The sequence below is a fragment of the Poromitra crassiceps genome (genome assembly GCF_964638095.1).
Source record: "Poromitra crassiceps genome assembly, contig: HAP1_SCAFFOLD_463, whole genome shotgun sequence".
Classification (NCBI taxonomy): Eukaryota; Metazoa; Chordata; class Actinopteri; order Beryciformes; family Melamphaidae; genus Poromitra; species Poromitra crassiceps.
In genome coordinates, this window is record NW_028151944.1 from 50,560 (window position 1) to 72,452 (window position 21,893).

Sequence of the window (21,893 nt, forward strand, 5' to 3'; positions counted from 1 at the left end):
GTCAGTCTGGCTTCACCACAGATTTGGTTGGGGTTTAGTTACTTTAAAGGTTTTGAGCCTACAGCGTCATATTTACCACTTTGTCAGCTCGGTCATGTGACTCTCTGTAATTATGATATTTCTAACATGAGCTGAAGGCAGGAGAAGACTGGGGGAAACTTTCATACACAAGTAGTTAGGTAGCTAGCAATCATGTCACGGTGCCAGGGTCTGCATGGGAGATTAGTTCCTGTACACACACACACACACACACACACACACACACACACACACACACACACACACACACATACACATACACATACACATACACATACACACACACACACACATATAATACAGTATATGGTATATATATATATATATATATATATATATACTGTATATATATATATATATTTTTTTATACAGTTTATATATAGGCTATAGTTTATATAGGTGTGTATATATATGGTTTATATAATACATTAGTATTATTACTACGGTAGTATTGTCTTTTAAATGGGCACTGCACTTTTAACATCTTAACACTGCTTTTGTCAGTTTTTTTTGTCAGTTTTTATGCTGCAGTATGTATATTTGAAACTAAAATCCTGGCTCCCCCTAGCCAGTGACACTTAGGAATAGACTAGGTGACAACCAAGTATAGTTTGGTGACAAGCTGGAGAGACAGTTGACGGTCGGAGAGACGGCATCCGGTACGGGATGGGTTTTAGCACCCCAGCCTGGCTCTCTCGTGAGGGAGAAATCCACAAACGCCTCCTGAAAATCTGCGCAAACATCGGCGCGGCCTTGTGTCCTTCAGGCTAGAGCGAGGTGCTCGGCGCAGGCGAATGACATGCAGCGCACAGGCCTTCTTGAGGCATCCTCCCTGCCCATGGTACGCCATGGTAGGATTGCCTTCTTCCACGGGAGGTTCTGGTGAGATGAAGGAGGTGCCCGGCCTGGATTCACTCACAGGGCCTTAGACCTCCATGCACCGAAGGTCTTGCAACACTGCGGTGTAGCACTAACTCTATTGCAGCGGATTGGGCGTGATCAACCCTTCCGCGGGCAACGTTGCAGACAGAGTAGGAAGGCTGATCAGTGAGCGGCTGCTTCTGGGACGCGGGTCGGGGTCGTAATCGGCCTCGGCTGGGTCTACTGGGCGAGGGTGTATGATGTTGACAGACCCGAAACACCTCACGACCCCAGTTAACATCACTGATGATGCGTCCCAGCGCATGCTGCAGTATGTATATTTGAAAAAAGAAGATTATATGTGTCTGTGTGTTTTTAATGTGTTTTGTAACATGCACCTGAGCCTGATGTCTGTTGCGTTGTGACAGACAATAACGTTTTTGAATCTTGAATCTTAATCATTGGTATGAAATATTGTAACTCTGATGGTGTCAGGTATGAAGGTCACTCTAGTCTACACCAGGGGTTTTCAAAGTGTGGGAGACTGCGCCTCCCCTCAGAGAACATATAGACCAACACCCCCCCCCCCACACACACACACACACACACACACACACACACACACACACACACACACACACACACACACACACACCATTTATTATTGCCATTATTAGCTACTATTATTGTTCTATGCTCCACTCGGGCATAACGAGTTCCAAAGATGTTGTAAACATGTTTATGCTATATTCTTTTATATTTTAAAACCTCTTTATCCTACTTTTTTCAAATATCCTCTCTTAAACATTTTATACATCTTTATCCACTCTGAAGGACTTTTAATCATTTTTTATTATCTTACTATCTTTATTATAACTAGTGGGATGCAGTGTATCGAGTAAATGTTGTGTTCTCTGTATGTTCTGCCTCTATGGACTGTGTCTGCAGCCAGGCTGGCCAGCGTGGACAGACAGTTCTCCAGCCCCATAAATCTTGTAGAATTTGTCTGAAATAGCTCCTTAACAGATACAAAAATATGACCATATATGTGTTTGATGTACATACAAAGAACTGTCGCAATCAGATTGGTGAAACACGCATTTAAAAAAAAAAGTGTTTTCCTTCTTTCTGGTTTCTCCTCTGACACCCTGAGCTCACCTCACAGAGGCAGTCAGACTGCGGGCGCTGTGCTCCCGGATGAAGCCACGGTCTGCGTGACGTAATCAGAGGGTGTGCATACAGGCTCTCTGCAGACAACCGCCTACGCTACTTTTGTGACTGCGCGGACATGTCTGGTGGAGGCTTTGTATTTTCTTCAATGTTTTCGGTGTCACGTCAGGGGATGCGCGCCTCACACTTTTTAAACCGATGGTCTAGACTCAGTGTTGCCAGATGGCAAATGTTGAATTATCGTACCAGAGGGTCAAAATTATCGTTTTTGGAGTGAAATTATCGTACGCGCCCCCCCCCCCAGTGCGGCGCGCCTTTGGCGCGCCTGTGTCGGGGGGGGGGACTGTGGCTGACATCGGCTACTTTTTGGACTTGGCATGATTTTTCAACACTGTGATCTCAGCCTGCGTTGCAACAACGACACAAAGCTTTAGAGTCACACATCCTGCAACAGCATTGAGCCAGCCAGTGAATAAAGTGTCACTTTCATCAGTCCAGTACATGTGTTTTCTGTGCTTACTTTATGGCTGTCCAGGCAGCTCCTCTCCCGGCTCTCCCCTGTCGTCACGTTCCTCCTGGTCGGCACCACTCATTTTCTTTATGTTTTATTTGATAGTTTCCAAGACTCGCCCCGTATCTTTCCGCATTCTGCTCTGTGACGCGCACCTACTGTGACTGTCTGTGTTTATGGTTTTCAGGTTGTGCGCGGCCGTGCCGGGTTCTATTTCCTTCTCCCTCCCAACCAATCATGACTCACGTTCACATCATGTGCCTCACGTTCAAGCACGTATTGGCTGCAAAGACGTTGTGTGAAGAGATGTATAAACAGATAGAGTGATAGACGTAGGATTCGACTGAGTGTCACAAAATGATGAAATTATCGTACATTTGGGGGATTTTGGGATTATTGATCGTACATCGTACAGATGTCGAAATTATCGTACAAATACGATAATTATCGTACGTCTGGCAACGCTGTCTAGACTGTTCTATACTGTTACTAACGGAGTACTAACCGAGCCTTCCTGCAGTTCCTCACAGCTGGGATCAGTCTCTGTCGCCCCAACATTGATGTGTTGTAGGCCTCCAGGTCGAACACATCCAGAACCTCCTCTGACATCTGCAGCATGTAGGCCAGAGCTGAGCAGTGAATCTCAGAGAGTTTATTCTCTGATCTGTTGTCTGACTTCAGGAACTTTTGGATCTCCTGGTGTACTGACTGGTCATTCATCTCAATCAAACAGTGGAAGATGTTGATGCTTCTTTCAGGAGAGGTTAAGTAATGTGCACGTTTCCCATTATCACTGTTCATCTTCTTCAGGTTGCTGATGGCTCTCTGGATGCTGTCTGGACTGCTCTCTGTCTGACCCAGCAGGCCTCGTAAGAGTTTCTGGCTGGACTCCAGTGAGAGGCCATGAAGGAAGCGGACCAAGAGGTCCAGGTGGCCATTTTTACTCTTCAGGGATTTGACCATGGCTCTCCTCAGAAAGACATCCAGGGATTGTTCACCATCTTCTTCTTCTTTTTCTTCCTCGTCTTCTTCTTCTTCTTCTTCTTCTTCTTCTTCTTCTTCTTCTTCTTTCAGGAATGTCTCCAGCACCCTCTCATCTCTGTTTGTGTGACAGTGGAACATGTAGACAGCAGCGAGAAACTCCTGAATGCTCAGATGGACAAAACAGAAGACCTTCTCCTGCTGGTACAGCACACACTCCTCTTTAAAGATCTGTGTGAAGACTCCTGAGTACACTGAGGCTGCTGTCATATCAATGGCACACTCTTTCAGGTCGGCTTCATAGAAAATCAGGTTGCCCTTCTCCAGCTGCTCAAAAGCCAGTTTTCCCAGAGAGAGAATCATCTCCCTGGTGTCTGTAGTCCAGTGTGGATCTGTCTCAGCTCTCCCATGATACTTGATGTTCTGCTGTTTGCACTGAACCAGCAGGAAGTGGATGTACATCTCAGTCAGGGTCTTGGGCAGGTCTTTTCCCTCACTGGTTTTCAACAGATCCTCCAGAACGGTAGCAGAGATCCAGCAGAAGACTGGGATGTGGCACATGATGTGAAGGGTCCGTGACGTCTTGATGTGTTTGATTATTCTTTTGGCCTGCTGCTCATCTGTGAATCTCTTCCTGAAGTACTCTTCCTTCTGTGGGTCAGTGAAGCCTCTCACCTCTGTCACCATGTCAACAAACTTTCCAGGGATCTGATTGGCTGCTGCAGGTCGTGTGGTTACCCAGATGCGAGCAAGGGGAAGCAGTCTCCTCTTGATGAGGTTTGTCAGCAGCACATCCACTGAGGTCGACTCTGTAACATCCGTTACAACCTTGTTGTTCTGGAAGTCTAGAGGAAGTCGACACTCATCCAGACCATCAAAGATGAACACAACCTGGAACTCGTCAAACCGGCAGATTCCTGCTTCTTTGGTTTCAGGAAAGAAGCGATGAAGAAGTTCCACCAAGCTGAACTCTTTATCTTTCAGCAGATTCAGCTCTCGGAAAGTGAACAAAAATAGGAATTGTATGTCCTGGTTGGCTTTGTCCTCAGCCCAGTCCAGAGTGAACTTCTGTGTTAAGACTGTTTTCCCAATGCCAGCCACTCCCTTTGTCATCAATGTTCTGGTTGGTTTGTCGCTACCAGGTAAGGGATTAAAGATGTCTTCACATCTGATGGTTGTTTCTGGTCTCACTGGTTTCCTGGACGCTGCTTCAATCTGTCTGATCTCATGTTCATCATTGACCTCTCCACTCCCTCCCTCTGTGAGGTAATGCTCTGTGTACATCTGATTCAGAAGTGTTGGGTTTCCTGCTTTAGCAATGCCCTCAAACAAACACTGAAACTTTGCCTTCAGACTGCATTTGTGTTTTTGTTGTGGATGTTGATGTTGAGTTTCTGAAAGAACAAAGAACATCAGTGAGCAGATGTTTTGGTAAACATGAGAAATGTGAACATTTCCTGGTAAATGTGTATCTCCACTCCATGACATCTCTTCAGCTCATCAGTGGCGAGTGGACAAACAGGTCCTGATTGTGTGCAGCTCAGTGTGAAAGACAACTGCTGTGGTGCTGTTTTGTTTCCCAGTGTGCACCACTGTGTTCAGCATATTACACTCACATTAACAAATTAATAATTTTACCAGATTATCCAGAGGGATTCTGCTCATTGACCTTTAAATCGTGTAATGAATATATCTAGTTTGGCAAATGTTTAGATTTTCAGCAGTTTGGACATGCTCATGGCTTCTATAATTTTAAAGTCAAGCTGAACCCGTTCGTCATGTGCGTCTGAGTCCGTTTCAGACTGAAAACAAATTGAGAGGCGGACCATATACAGTGTCGATGATTTGATTTGACAATTCTGTCGACTGGCTTTGGCATTGGTCAATCATGGCGTGTTCCACCCCCAAATCGAGTGGGATTCAGCCTGTTGTCGTGCTACGCGAGTGGGATCCGCAGAGTACCAGGCAGCCAGCTGCTTCGTGCGGAGCGAGCAGACAATCAGTTGCATGGGTGCTGCCCGCCCGCCTGGGATCTCCGAGGGGCGACCCCTGACTACCACACTCTCAAGCGTGCGCCATTCACGCTATTTCTGTAAATACGATATTCCTGGAATGCGCGTTTTAACGAGCCAGTTACATTTCTTTGCATTCTTAGAGATTATAGTTTTTGTTTTTTGTTGTTTCATACAATTGGCCAAGTTAGTAGTTATGGTTATATTTATGGGATAGGAATTCTGCCAGATGACAGGCACTAGGCGCCATTTTCTACTTCATTTGGAAGAGAAAAGTATCCTAAAATGAAGATTTGATTGACAGCTGCATGTCGTGATATGATTGGTTGAAATGGGGTAGAAATTTGATAGTACTAGGTGAAGTCAGCAAACTGTAGATTGCTGTTATCAATGATATCTTGAAAAATTAACTTTTGAAAAAGTGTGAAAAACTAAAGAAATTAGATTTTTGTGATTTTTTTGGCATACATTATTAAATAGGTGCACTGCATACCCAGGTATTTGAACTAAAAGAAAAGAAAAGTCATTTTTGGGTTCATCTCGACTTTAAACTTTCAGCAGAGTTTGGACATGCTCATGGCTTCTATCATTTTAAACTATAGCCACTATAAACTGTAAAGTTCCAACACGAAGCAGGGCTAAACTCAGTTTCTTTATCTTGTGTTCTTGTTGGAATGGATTTGGCATGTTTCAAACCGATGATGACTCAAATACATTCAGAATAAATTAAACAGGTCTTAACAAGTCAAATGAGATCAAAATGAGCAAAACTCAAATATAATGTTCTTCTCTCTCTAATAATTTGTTTCTTGTTTGGTTATATGTTCTTTCTTTGTTGCAGTTGAGAACTGTGGCTTGACGGCATCTTCCAGCTACAGCTTGCACACCTGATTCAAATGAATTAGCTGAGGTGCCCCAAATCATTTGTTCCTATATTGTTTTGTCAATTCTTTCACTTATAGGTGGCATCCCTGTCTTGAAAACTAAGCAAAACTCTAACAGACATAAATCACCCATTGTCCACCACCTCCCCTCTCTCTCCATGACATTAAAGCTGTTAAAGACTCTTACTCCTCTGCAGCTCCTCAGCCAGTTCCTCCTGCTTCATTCTCCTCAGGAAGAGCAGTGTGATGTTTAGAAAAGCCTCTTTGCTCCTCCTCGGCTCTTCCTCCACACCATCCACCTCCTCCTCCACCCTCTGGCTCTCTGAGCATTCTGCCTCATCTGGACTCAGAACCCTCCGGAACCTTCTCAGCTCCATCTTCACAAAGGTGATGATGTTCTCCTCAAGCAGCTGGAACAGAATAATATACATATTAAACCTTCATACTAAAATCTGCAGACAAAATTACATCCATCTTCAGAGACTGAAAGCCTGCACTGATCTAAAGTGTGCAGCATGGAGATTCAACATGATCTCACAAATAATTATGGAATAGAAATGTTGACCCACAGCACAAAGCCGTCTAGTTTCACAACAATGGCTCTAAAATAGTTGAATGTGAACATCAGTTTCTGCCTCAGTCCACAGCTACTTCCTGGTTACTGAGCCAGCCTTGACCACCAAGTTGCCCCAGTAGCGAGTTGTGGGAGCCTAATCCTCGCCTCGGCCCCGCCCTCTAGTGGCCAAACAAACTTTATTTTTGAACCATTTTAAAGGTGTTTTGGTGAAAGTAAAATGTCTGGGCTGTGAACCCATGTTACTATGTCACAAGTCTTTGTGAGACTGAGTTGGGACATTATAATGACCAGAATGGTTTATATGCTACGCCCTGCAGAAAATTACAATCATGACAGTAGTCAGATAACTTTCTTAATTTTTAGAAATCCATCTTTCTTTCTTTCTTTCTTTCTTTCTTATTCTTAGTACTTATTAGGATTTTGCTTATATTATTGTAGTACTGTGTAGTGTACTCACTAGTTTCCTGGACGCTGCTTTGATCTGTCTGACCTCATGTTCATCATTGACCTCTCCACTCCCTCCCTCTGTGAGGTAATGCTCTGTGTACATCTGATTCAGAAGTGTTGGGTTTCCTGCTTTAGCAATGCCCTCAAACAAAAACTGAAACTTCTCCTTCAGACTGGATTTGTGTTCTTGTTGTGGATGTTGATGTTGAGTTTCTGAAAGAACAAAGAACAAACAAAGAACATCAGTGAGCAGATGTTTTGGTAAACATGAGAAATGTGAACATTTCCTGGTAAATGTGTATCTCCACTCCCTGACATCTCTTCAGCTCATCAGTGTTGAGTGGACAAACAGGTCCTGATTGTGTGCAGCTCAGTGTGAAAGACAACTGGTGTGGTGCTGTTTTGTTTCCCAGTGTGCACCACTGTGTTCAGCATATTACACTCACATTAACAAATTAATAATTTTACCAGATTATCCAGAGGGATTCTGCTCATTGACCTTTAAATATTGTAATTAATAGATCTTGTTTGGCAAATGTTTAGATTTTCAGCAGAGTTTGGTCATGCTCATGGCTTCTATCATTTTAAACTATAGCCACTATAAACCGTAAAGTTCCAACATGAAGGAGGGCTAAACTCCGTTTCTTTATCTTGTGTTCTTGTTGGAATGGATTTGACATGTTCCAAACCGATGATGACTCAAATACATTCAGAAAAAATTAATCAGGTCTTAACAAGTCAAATGAGATCAAAATGAGCAAAACTCAAATATAATGTTCTTCTCTCTCTCCAATCATTTGTTTCTTGTTTGGTTATATGTTCTTTCTTTGTTGCGGTTGAGAACTGTCGCTTGACGGCATCTTCCAGCTACAGCTTGTGCACCTGATTCAAATGAATTAGATGAGGTGCCCCAAATGATTTGTTCCTATATTGTTTTGCCAATTCTTTCACTTATAGGTGGCATCATTGTCTTGAAAACTAAGCAAAACTCTAACAGACATAAATCACCCATTGTCCACCACCTCCCCTCTCTCTCCATGACATTAAAGCTGTTAAAGACTCTTACTCCTCTGCAGCTCCTCCTGCTTCATTCTCCTCAGGAAGAGCAGAAAAGCCTCTGTGCTCCTCCTCAGCTCTTCCTCCACACCATCCACCTCCTCCTCCTCCCTCTGTCTCTCTGAGCATTCTGCCTCATCTGGACTCAACCTTCTCAGCTCCATCTTCACAAAGGTGACGATGTTCTCCTCAAGCAGCTGGAACAGAATAATATAGATATTAAACCTTCATACTAAAATCTGCACACAAAATTAAATCCATCTTGCAGAGACTGAAAGCCTGCACTGATCTAAAGAGTGCAGCATGGAGATTCAACATGATCACACAAATAATTATGGAATAGAAATGTTGACCCACAGCCCAAAGCCTTCTAGTTTCACAACAATGGCTCTAAAATAGTTGAATGTGAACATCAGTTTCTGCCTCAGTCCACAGCTACTTCCTGGTTACTGAGCCGGCCGTGACCACCGAGTTGCCCCAGTAGCGAGTTGTGGGAGCATCATCCCCGCCTCGGCCCCGCCCTCTAGTGGCCAAACAAACAACGTTTTGGTGAAAGTAGAACGTCGTCGTCTGGGCTGTGGACCCACGTTACTATGTCACAATTCTTTGTGAGACTGTGTTGGGACATTATAATGACCAGAATGGTTTATATGCTACGCCCTGCAGAAAATTACAATCATGACACTAGTCAGATAACTTTCTTAATTTTTTGAAATCCATCTTTCTTTCTTTCTTTCTTATTCTTAGTACTTATTAGGATTTTGCTTATATTATTGTAGTACTGGAGGTGTACCGTTAGGGGGGGCTGTAGGGAAAGTACTGTACTGACATATTTGGGTCAAAGGTTTCTCTTGTCCATGAAATGACATCATCCTAAGACACAAAGGAAGAGCAGCTGATGTTGATGATACTGATTGAGGACGCCGACAGATGAACTGCATGGATCAAAAGCAGTCTGGTAGCTGAAGTGAAGCTACTGTTTCTTGAGGACAGCTGGTCGTGTGTGGACGCACAGACCTGTGAAGCTATGTTTCTTGAGGACAGCTGGTCGTGTGTGGACGCACAGACCTGTGAAGCTATGTTTCTTGAGGACAGCTGGTCGTGTGTGGACGCACAGACCTGTGAAGCTATGTTTCTTGAGGACAGCTGGTCGTGTGTGGACGCACAGACCTGTGAAGCTATGTTTCTTGAGGACAGCTGGTCGTGTGTGGACGCACAGACCTGTGAAGCTATGTTTCTTGAGGACAGCTGGTCGTGTGTGGACGCACAGACCTGTGAAGCTATGTTTCTTGAGGACAGCTGGTCGTGTGTGGACCCACAGACCTGTGAAGCTATGTTTCTTGAGGACAGCTGGTCGTGTGTGGACACACAGACCTGTGAAGCTATGTTTCTTGAGGACAGCTGGTCGTGTGTGGACGCACAGGCCTGTGAAGCTACTGTTTCTTGAGGACAGTTGGTCGTGTGTGGACGCACAGACCTGTGAAGCTATGTTTCTGGAGGACAGCTGGTCGTGTGTGGACACACAGACCTGTGAAGCTACTGTTTCTTGAGGACAGTTGGTCGTGTGTGGACGCACAGACCTGTGAAGTTATGTTTCTTGAGGACAGCTGGTCGTGTGTGGACACACAGACCTGTGAAGCTACTGTTTCTTGAGGACAGTTGGTCGTGTGTGGACGCACAGACCTGTGAAGTTATGTTTCTTGAGGACAGCTGGTCGTGTGTGGACACACAGACCTGTGAAGCTACTGTTTCTTGAGGACAGTTGGTCGTGTGTGGACGCACAGACCTGTGAAGCTATGTTTCTTGAGGACAGTTGGTCGTGTGTGGACGCACAGACCTGTGAAGCTATGTTTCTTGAGGACAGTTGGTCGTGTGTGGACACACAGACCTGTGAAGCTACTGTTTCTTGAGGACAGTTGGTCGTGTGTGGACGCACAGACCTGTGAAGCTATGTTTCTTGAGGACAGTTGGTCGTGTGTGGACACACAGACCTGTGAAGCTATGTTTCTTGAGGACAGCTGGTCGTGTGTGGACACACAGACCTGTGAAGCTATGTTTCTTGAGGACAGCTGGTCGTGTGTGGACACACAGACCTGTAAAGCTATGTTTCTTGAGGACAGCTGGTCGTGTGTGGACGCACAGACCTGTGAAGCTGTTTCTTGAGGACAGCTGGTCGTGGGTGGACGCACAGACCTGTGAAGCTATGTTTCTTGAGGACAGTTGGTCGTCTGTGGACGCACAGACCTGTAGAACTGATGATTGAACTGACGTGACCTTCTGGTGCACTTTCTCAAACTAATAGGATATTTGATCATTTATACGCAACACTATCCGATTTAGGGATTCTGGATTTCCTAAGCGTCCTTTGAATGAAGACCAGAACAAGCGACATCCGAAGTGGTCCAAATGAAACCGATGCCATGGAGCTGGGTATCACCAAGCCAACCATGCCCCAGTTCAGAGCGACGCCATGACGGATAGCACAGAAGATCAAGAAGACCAGTGAATTAATGAACTGTAATCTTTACCCTGCTGCCTAAACAGAGATCACTTGCAAACCAGAGGAGGTTTTTCCAGTGAGGCATAGGAGGATGGTCCTCCTCTATTAGATTGGGGATTTTATATTTTAACACATTCACTGCCAGCCGTTTTTTCAATACTGTAGGTAGGTTCTGGCAAGGTTTTTTTTTGAGGATTCTGGCTCATCTTTCAAGAGCCGAGGATTCTTTTCTGCTAAGATTTTGTGAACACAAATAATCTCAAAAGAACTAATAGAATGTGTGCTTTCTCTGTCTAAAAGAGTTAGTTTGTAGAGTTAGTAGTTATGTAGGCATTAGCAGTAGAATACAGCATGGTTTCAGCGTCTGAAAATTTATTCTGAGATAAATGGCTTTTTGTGAAATTCGATAGAACAGTCACTTTAACCATTTATTTTTGGCGTAAGACGTCAGACATCTAAACAATAGTTTTGAACAGTAATTTCCTCCATAGCAACAGGAAACCCCCCTCTCCTTCAAACTCCTCCCTCCGTGGGTGTGTCTCTGGTGGCTTTGCAGCATTTGTCACAAGCGAGGCTCTGCCTGTCTGTGCTGCCTGGCTGCTGGCGGCTGCTCTTTGGGCGAGTCTGCATGAGTCGTTTCGGTTGTGAGCTCAGCTGCAATGAAGCTGCGTGCGATTGTGGGCTTTCTGCCGGTGTTTCAAAGTGTGTTGCACGCATAATCTATTATGCAAATTTGCAATCCCCCACCGCCAGCTCCCAGCGCGATAATGCGCGAAAGCGAAAGCGTTTTCGCCAATCCATTTTACAGTATGATAATGGTTTCCTCGCGCGTTCCCCTGCAGTTTTGGCTCGGCTTTTTCTAGTCTCGAGAGCACTGTCGCCACTTAGTGGGTCGGTGGAATGGGTTGTACACGTTCGGTGGCTCCAATATTTTTATAGGAGACGTGGGGGGCGTTGATCCACGTCCCACCGTCAAATTTTTTTTTTTTTTTTTTGACGTATCAACACGTCATTGGCAGTCAACCGTTGGATTTTTTTTGACGTATCAACTCGTCATTGGCAGTGAACGTGTTAAAAAAATATATAATTTTTTATTTTTTTCATTTTTCATATTTTTTTTTATAATAAAATATCAATCAAATGTGTTTTTTCTTATGTGCAGACGCTCATTTTTTCATTCATTATATTCTTAAAATGCTTCAACAACAGTGACCTGTAGGGCACTGAAGGACAGCTCCATGCAGACAGGAGTCACTCTGGCCCTGGCCCCAGCCTGGGGTAGGTAGTTAAAAAAACATTCGCCCTGTGGGCGTTTATTTATTTGGTAATTTATCTAATGAAAAAATATGATTGGTTGAAAAACACTTGCAATTCACAGAGAACACTTGAGAGTGATGTGTTTTCCAACCAATCAGATTGAGCTGGAGCGGAACACGCCCTTAGCCTGGTGAAACCAGGTTGGTTGTTGATTGGATAGATTGCTAAGATTGACATTGTATTGTCCAATAATGCTGAATACGTCTGAAAATCTTGTTGAATCCGCTCCATTGGAAATGGAGGAAATGAAGACCTGACAGGCTAATAGATAGATTTACAGACAGTAGCACCTATATTTTCCCCTTTCTCTTTTCCTGTTTTATATTATCAAGCAGTAAGTTAGCTCACAAGCCAGACAGTCGTTGCATTGTATTACGCGAGCGCCTCAACGAGTTTAGAGAGGGCAGCGTGGTACACGGAGGCTCACGGAGGCTCAGAAGCAAATACTGGGATAATTTAACCTCATCGGCTGCACTCGCACCGGCTACAGACAGCATGGATATGCAAGTGTGTCAATTAAGTTTGAGTTATCCGGGTATTCTACTAAATTCGGCGTCCACCAAGCAGTGCTACTTTTTCGTATTATATTGTTTTATGCTGAATAGCCCGCCATTTGGCAATCTTAAACTCGCACATTTTTTAACTGAATTTGGCAGCGCGGAACGAAACATGGAACGAAACGCGGAACGAAACATGCAATGGAATGAAACGAAACTTCTAGCCTATGTTGGAAGTAGTGAAGTGTTTTTGATTGATTTGTTCATCCATCAAACCTTTTACTGACAGACTAACTGTAGCCTAAATATCTTACTTTATTTTGAGGTGCATTACATTGCTCAGCCAGAAATTATTCCTACTTCAACTCTCTTTCTCCTGGGTGCGCCTAACGTTAAAATGCACCAGATGACAATCCATCTTATTTGTCCTCAATCTGCATTGAAAATGTGTGAAAATTCACCTTCTTGCAACAGTTGTAGCCTAAGCTAGTGGTTTTCAAAGTGGGGTCCCCAGCAAAAAGGGGGGATTAATCTATGTTCACTATAATTCCATCCATAAGTAACACAATCACAGAATGTGTGACTATTTTGGTCATGGGTTTCATATAATGTCTGTGATAAAACATCTAAAAGCAAAACTCTTATCAGATGGGGGACCCTGGAACAAAATCTTATCTATATGCGGGTGCGTGGTATAATTTGTGTGATTGAATTAAACTGAAATTAAGTTTGATGTTGCCTGCTGTAACAGTGTGGATCTATAAAGCGGTCTGTAGCCTAATGATTTCTAGTGATCTTGTTTCCTTGAAGGAGACTGGTGCTGCTATTGAGATTACATTAGGGTATAGGAGTGACATATTTGGGACCCGTTTCTGGCCTACTTTGATGAGGTTAGGGGCGGTGGGTGACTTGCTCAGCTGGTTTGTTTTGGCCCCTTGTATAACCCATATGCTTTTATAAGCATGTAAGCACCCTTATATGGGTGGTAGCACCATATTATAATTGTCAATCAATAGTATGCTTTGCTTTGTTTTCCAGCTGTGTCTGAGCTTGTTTGTTTTGTTTGTATGTTGTTAAAATCTGTCTTCAAACTGCAAAAGAGAAGAAAAAAAACGCCCACATTTTTTTCGAGCGTCCTCCCCTATTGCCAAGCTCACCAGCCGCCACTGTTGCAAACACATAAGTGAGTAAGTTTCACTCTCACGTCAGTACACTAGAGATAGAGATGTCATCTTACATTAGGGCTAAAGGCTAATGGTAAGGGAGGACATAAGACTTAATGATTGGGTTAGGCTAGCGGTTCTCAAAGTTTAGGCCGCGCCTCCCCTGGGGGGCGTGAGACAACTTGAGAGGAGGTGCGGGCGTGAGTGTGAAAAATCTAAGAGAAGAAAATGTGCAACCAGAGACGGTGGATTATCAAATCTCTGGCGCTACTTGGCCATGCTGCACAATGGCTACACAGCCTCCACCGCACGAATCAGCTGGGGGCGGAGCTCCTGCACTCTGGCTGCCTGAGGCGAGTGAGGAGCTGTCAGAGGAGAAGCTCCAGAGAGAAGGAAATCATGATTTCTTTAAATATGTGTTTCACAAATCCAATCACGGCAGTTATTTGTATGTACATCAAGCACATGTGCCCATGTTTTTGTATCTGTTGGGGAGCTATTTCTGACGACTCTTATGACATTTATGGGGCTGGGAAACTGTCCGCGCTGGCCAGCCTGCAGCACACGATACAGGTTTAATGTGCAGAGAAGCAACATTTACAGGTACACAGATACACTGCACGTAGTCTCTTAAGATGGTTTGCTCTCGCAATTTTCAAATGCTTCTGACTAAACGTCTGTACTTGGAACTGGGAAAACTTGGTCAAAACGGAAAGGGAAACGCAGGGAAAATAATGAGCGATGATAGGGTGATATCCTGGATGTCCCGCCTAAAGGCAGCTGATTGGAGAAATCCGAGCGGATGTCCCGCCTCATCTGCTCGTATTTCTTTAATCACCTGCATCGGTTCAAACTTCCTCCGGTCTGAAGCGTTTTTCCCCCACAACTTCCTTTGACCATGTTCAGTGGGCGTGAATTACAGACTGTCTAAGGTGCATTCACAGAATGTAGAAGAGACAGTCTGGCTTGAGAGACTACACTGCACGGGACGGGTATCCTGCTAGTTAGAATAAAGATGTGTTAAAAAAAACTATTAAAAGTCCTTCAGAGTGGATGGGGCAGTGGTTCAAACCTTGTGCAAATTGAACACCTAATAGTCCTTGAGGCAAATTTGTAGAGCACGTTCAGGTGAACATGTGGAAAAAAGTTGCCTGAAAATTGGAAAAACAGCCTGGGAGTTACGAACGGGTGTGAAGTTACGGCATATTTTGTGTTAGGCCACACCCACTTTTTACATTTGCAGCGCCCCCTTTTGGTCAAATTGCAAAATAGCATGTCAGAAATGCCATTCCAAATGAGTCTGAGAAGTTTGCGAATAGACTTGATTTACCGCTATTACATGCTTACACCATAGACCCCGCCCACTTTCACCAATGATGACAAAACTCCTGAATTTGACTAGGACATCCTCCCTGATATATCTGCCAAGGCATAACTTAGTAACTCCTAACCATAATAACTAGCTGTGATGATACAGTAGCATCTGACCTTTTTGTAACAGGTTGATTTCACTTGATGGTGAAGTACAGGGTGTTTTTGTGTGTAGCTGAAGTAAAATGTGTTATTTTATTTTCACACCATAAATATGGAGTCCAGGTCTGTTTGATGCTCCTGGGCAGAATGACCACTGGAAACCTCTGACCTCTCCTCGACTCTGTTGAGAAGACATGATGTATGAGGTCATATAAGGTCACACACACACACACACACACACACACACACACACACACACACACACACACACACACACACACACACACACACACACACACACACACACACACACACACACACACACACACACACACACACACAACTCAACTGTGTAAATGCTGCTCTGATTGGATGTGATGAAGGATCGGACCAATTCTACATCTGATAACTGTGAATCTGACAACAGTATCTGTTGTGATTTCAGTTTGAAATAAATACCTCAGATCAGTAGAGTGCTGTCCATCTTTGAAGTTATAAGGGTGACCCATAGACCGGTCACTCTTCATGGACACACAGCTGGGCTCAGGGGAGTCTGCTCTCTCCTGCTGCATCCTGAGAGAAACACATTATGAACATTGTGAAGGTATCTGTGTCTTTACGAAGAAGACAATCAGGATGGGCTCTTCATAGGTTAGTCGGTTCAGGAGAGGCAGGCACACAGACTGCTGGTGGTTCAGCTGGTAGCTAGGCTGCTGCTGGGGCTTGACCTGGTAGCTAGGCTGCTGCTGGGGCTTGGCCTGGTAGCTAGGCTGAAAATCTATGATGCTGAGGAAGCTCTCATCATCTCAGGTAAAGAGCTCCTCAGCCAAGGCTCAGCGAACACTTGCCTGCAAGCTGCCTGTCTGGACTCATGACTAGAAGCCCTTCCCTAACCACACACATTTTTATAAAACATTAGGTTTAGGCAAGTACAACAATGTGGTTAGGGTTAGGGTTTGGTTATGGTCATGGTTAGATGAAAAACCCTAATCTTAACCACATCTTTTTTACTTGTCACACGTTTTCAGGAAGAAGCAATTGCGGCGACCAATCAAATGAGTTCAGGGCGGGGTTTTCCCGGCCCATACAAGGAGGAAATGTTGGTCCAGGAACAACCAGTTCGTGCTGCAACAAGTACGTATGATTTGCACCTGTGTGAGACCTGATTAATGAAACAAAGCAGTGTTTGCCTACTATTTCTCTCACTTAATATAGCTACTTCTAATGGAGAATATGTCAGATGAAAAGTTGCAAATGGAACTGGTGTTGTCAGGTCTTGTCTGGTCTTTTATTTATATATATATATATATATATATATAAATATATATATATATATATATATATATATATATATATATATATATATATATATATATATATATATATATATAGTTGTGTTGTCAGGTCTTGTCTGGTCTTATATATATATATATATATATATATATATATATATATATATATATATATATATATATATATATATATATATATATATATATATACATATTGTGACAACACAACTATATATATATATATATATATATATATATATATATATATATATATATAGTTGTGTTGTCAGGTCTTGTCTGGTCTTTTGCTTGTGGAAGAAGAAAGGAAGAATAAGGAGAAACCACACTAAATGAGTATCCTGCAGCGAGAGGCGATAGACTTTCCCAAAGACACGTCGTGAAAATATCCGTGTATTGGAATGATCAGATGAGATGAAGTTGGAAAATGAGCAGAGCATTTTGTGTGTTTCTCTACCCCTGACCAGCCAATCAGAGTGATTTATCTACCCCTGACCAGCCAATCAGAGTGATTTATCTACCCCTGACCAGCCAATCAGAGTGATTTCTCTACCCCTGACCAGCCAATCATTGTGATTTCTCTACCCCTGACCAGCCAATCAGAGTGATTTCTCTACCCCTGACCAGCCAATCAGAGTGATTTCTCTACCCCTGACCAGCCAATCAGAGTGATTTCTCTACTCCTGACCAGCCAATCAGAGTGATTTCTCTACCCCTGACCAGCTAATCAGAGTGATTTCTCTACCCCTGACCAGCCAATCAGAGTGATTTCTCTACTCCTGACCAGCCAATCAGAGTGATTTCTCTACTCCTGACCAGCCAATCATTTCTAGTAATTGATCGATACAAATAATTATTGTTCTAATAATAAAAACACCACACACTCAATTTAAAACAACTGAAGCTACCCTACGTTTTCACAAAAGCATCAGCTAAATGACAGAATGGAAATGTAAATATACATACCGCTAATTGTCATGATAGAGAAATAACGTGTGACCCCCTTATGAATAGAAAATACTTTCTTCAGTAGGGAGGTGGCCTTTTGAGCGGTATGCTGCAGGAACTGAGCTGTAGGCCTGTTAGTGGGCTCTGTGTTCACCAGATATAGCCCATATCTGTAGCCTACTTAGCTCTTCTTCAATTTTCATTATTCATTGTTTAATTTGAGTCATTGTTTGTTCAGCATTAATTTGAGCTCACCTCAATACTGTAGGATATCAAATCACATTTCCTCATTGCAGTATAACCAGTCCTCTTACCTTGTGTCTGAAGGTCCAGGTTCATTACTGAAACCTGGAGGTCTATGTTTAGACCTGTCAGTCTTCATCGACAGACAGCTGGGTACTGGAGACTCTGCTCTCTGGCGGGTGGGGGGGGATGCTGTTGAAAAATGTAAAAGTATATTTGAAATGTTCGTGGAGGTACTGCAGGGGGTCGGCCAATTTTCATCAAAATAAATGTGGAAATTTTAGAAATGCATTTTAGACAAAAATAATAATATTGAGACTCACAGTCTAGGTTTCCAGGTTCATTACTGAAGTGTATTAAATCATCTTTAGACCGGTCACTCTTCATAGACAGACAGCTGGGTACTGGAGACTCTGCTCTCTGCATGTGGTGCTGACCTCTGAAAACACAAATGTTTGATATATATCATCATTAGTTCTAGTAATTATAAGAATTAATTGATTGGATTTATATAGCGCCTTTCTACACACTCAAAGCACTTCACATATCAGGGGAGGGAGGGAGAGGGAACTCAGCTCATCCACCACCGATGTGTAGCACCCACCTGGGTGATGCACAGAGGCCAGTTTGTGCCAGAACGCTCACCACACATCAGCCTATCACAGTGGAGAGTTGAGGACTGAATGTGCCAATTAAGTAAGGAGGGATGATTAGGTGTCCATGATTGAAGAAAGGCCTGTTTGGGAATTTGGCCAGGGCACCGGGGTTACACCCCTCAGGGCACCGGGGTTACACCCCTCAGGGCACCAGGGTTACACCCCTCAGGGCACCAGGGTTCCACCCCCCAGGGCACCGGGGTTCCACCCCCCAGGGCATACAAATAGGAACACATCTATAGTTTGGCTTATTATTATGTTCTACTTTGAGCACATGCATAATTTGGCATGTTCTCATGTTCTCAGGCTATTATGAAGTTTAGAGTGTAACAGTCGTCTTACTTCGTGGCTGAGGGTCCATGTTGATGACTGAAGAGTAGAACCAACTCCTGCACAGACAGAGAGCGGTCAGGAGGCTCTGCTCCAACCTCTTCCTCCACACGACCACTCATCTTCTGAGAGGAGAAAAACACGCACGCACGCACGCACGCACGCACGCACGCACACACACACACACACACACACACACACACACACACACACACACACACACACACACACACACACACACACACACACACACACACACACACACAGCTCATGAGTAGGGCTGAACAATTTTGTGAAAACATCTACAGTAATTGTGATTTTTACCACGTGCACAGAGCATGGTCAAGAGACGGCTCTTTAGGGTGAGTGAGTCAGTCAGTCAGTCAGTCAGTCAGTCAGTCATTCAGTCAGTCAGTCAGTCAGTCAGTCAGTCAGTCAGTCATTCAGTCAGTCAGTCAGTCAGTCAGTCAGTCAGTCAGTCATTCAGTCAGTCAGTCAGTCAGTCAGTCAGTCAGTCAGTCATTCAGTCAGTCAGTCAGTCAGTCAGTCAGTCATTCAGTCAGTCAGTCAGTCATTCAGTCATAATGTTCACAGAAAGAACGCTTATTTAAGGGTCACTTAATGGTGAGATTCCCTCTCGTTTCCCAATGAGGTGGTGTGTTTCAATCAACACTGTGTGAATTACAACGAGCGCACCTAGACACAAACACACACACACACACACACACACACACACACACACACACACACACAGTACTACTCTGGTAAGTTAGTGTCACCTTATTTTCTTCAAACAACATGTCTCATTAAAAACAGTGTATTAACTCTTTGCTCGCCAGAGTATTTTTTAAGTTGCCACTGAGTCACCAGAATTTGTGATCATATTAACTCATCTTTCAAGACCCACAGAATATTTTGTACTATGAATATGCTTCTGTTTTCACACACACACACACACACACACACACACACACACACACACACACACACACACACACACAAACACACACAAGAGCTGCACGATTAATTGAATCGCAATCGCAATCGCGATGTCAGCACGTGCGATTACATAACTGCAAAAGGGTGCGATTATATATAAAATAAAATAAAAAAGTCTGTGTGTGTAAAGGTAAAGGTAAAGTCCCACACAATGTGTGAAATTTGTTCTCCGCATTCCACCCATCCCCTGGGGGAGCGGTGAGCGATAGCAGCGCCGCGCTCTGGAATCATATGGTGATCTACTAACCGTTATATCTTGCTGATGTGTTCACCAAGCTGAATGACCTCAACCTATCACTTCAAGGCAAAGACAAAGTGAATGGATTCATAGATAAGGTGAAATTATGGGAGAGGAAATGTGAGGGTGGAGATGTCAGCCGTTTCCCACTGCTTGATGCCCATCTTACCACCACTGATGTTGACAAGCGTCCTGTGGTGAAAATGGTGAAAGCACATCTGTCCAAACTCAACACTGCTTTCAACCAGTACTTTGATGACATTGAAGCAAAGTCAGAAAAAGTGGACTGGGTGAGGAACCCTCTCACTGTGAGTGAAAGCAGCAGCAGCAGCCTCCCTGCAAGATTGCAGGAAGATCTGGTGGACATGTCCTCTGATCGTGGGCTGAAGATGGCACATGCTGAAAAGTCATTGACAGAGTTTTGGTGTGATGTTGAAAGGGAATATCCTGAGCGGGGGAAATGTGCACTGAATGAACTTTTTGCCTTTTGGATCTACTTATATGTGTGAGGTGACCTTCTCAGCTCTGACCCACATCAAAAACAAGCAGAGGAACAGACTGAATGTGGAGAACAGTCTGGTAACAGCTGTTGCCACACTGCCCCCAGAACTATCAAAGCTTATGAAAGACAAACAAGCTCAGGTGTCTCATTAAAGCTGCCAAATGACTGAATCATAAGAGTTTTGTCATTCAAATTATTTGAGTTTAATATTCAGTTGTCTTCATTCTTGGCAGTGTTTTGCTGTGAGGTTGAAAGGGAATATCCTGATCTGAGAAATGTGCACTGGACTTTTGCCTTTTGGATCTAATATGTGTGCTATTTCTGTGTGCTATTTTGGTGTGATGTGCACTGATTTGAACTTTTGCTTTTCGGATCTACTTATCTTATGTGTGATAGTTTGCCTGGTAACAGCTGCCCCCAGAACTCTCAAAGCTTATGAAAGACAAACTAGCTCAGGTGTCTTTTTAAAGGTGCCAAGTGACTAAATAAAAATAGTTGAAACTGTTACTGTGTGAGTCTGAATATATCTATCTCTATATAGGCTATAGGGGTGGGGAAAAAAATCGATTCACCTAAGTATCGCGATTTTTAATGTCACGATTTTTTGGATCGATCTTTTATTCCAGAATCGATAATCGCAAATTTAAAATTTTTTTTTTTTTTTTTTTTTTTTTTTTTTGGTGCTTGCAGTCAGGCCACTCACTGAACAGCAGGCCAGGCGCCGCCTACTGGTTTACTAGTGGTTTTATTACTTTATTAGTTAGTCTGTAATAGTTATTACTTAGTAATAATTACACTTCAGGGTTAAAGTGGGTGCATCTCGTTGTAAAATTGGACTTCAAACGGCCCAAATCTGGCTTCAAACGGCCGAAATTTCACGTGCGTTGGCCCATATCGGCCTGGCCTGCTTGGTATCTAATGCCCCGCCTGAATTATGATCCCAGTCCGCCCCTGTTTTTAACTATATCGCCCAGCCCTACTCATGATATATAATATACAGTCTCTAGTGTATGATTCAACTTTTCCCATGTTCTAATCTAGTGTAAAAAAGCAAACAAACTGAAAAAAGAAAAGGAAAAAATAAACAAAAATCGCAATAAATCGTAATATCGAATCGCAATAATCGTAGAATCGCAATACTTAAGAATCGCAATATAAATCGAATCGGCACCCAAGAAT

The 21,893-nt window shown here is 43.4% G+C and overlaps 1 protein-coding gene across 1 annotated transcript in view; it reads right to left on the reverse strand.

Moving 5' to 3' along the window:
• The window catches only part of LOC310771242 (NLR family CARD domain-containing protein 3-like), a 40,698-nt gene extending 22,524 nt beyond the window's left edge, over positions 1-18,174 (reverse strand). Inside the window, exons 1-5 of the mRNA XM_083663896.1 lie at positions 18,061-18,174; positions 15,948-16,061; positions 15,594-15,669; positions 8,557-8,735; positions 3,087-4,916 (exon numbers count right to left, since the gene is read on the reverse strand). Of these exons, the coding sequence (XP_083520022.1) occupies positions 3,087-4,916; positions 8,557-8,735; positions 15,594-15,669; positions 15,948-16,061; positions 18,061-18,128 (2,267 nt within the window). The 5' untranslated portion in view covers positions 18,129-18,174. The remainder of the gene's footprint in view (positions 1-3,086; positions 4,917-8,556; positions 8,736-15,593; positions 15,670-15,947; positions 16,062-18,060) is intronic.
• Between the last annotated feature and the right edge of the window lie 3,719 nt (positions 18,175-21,893).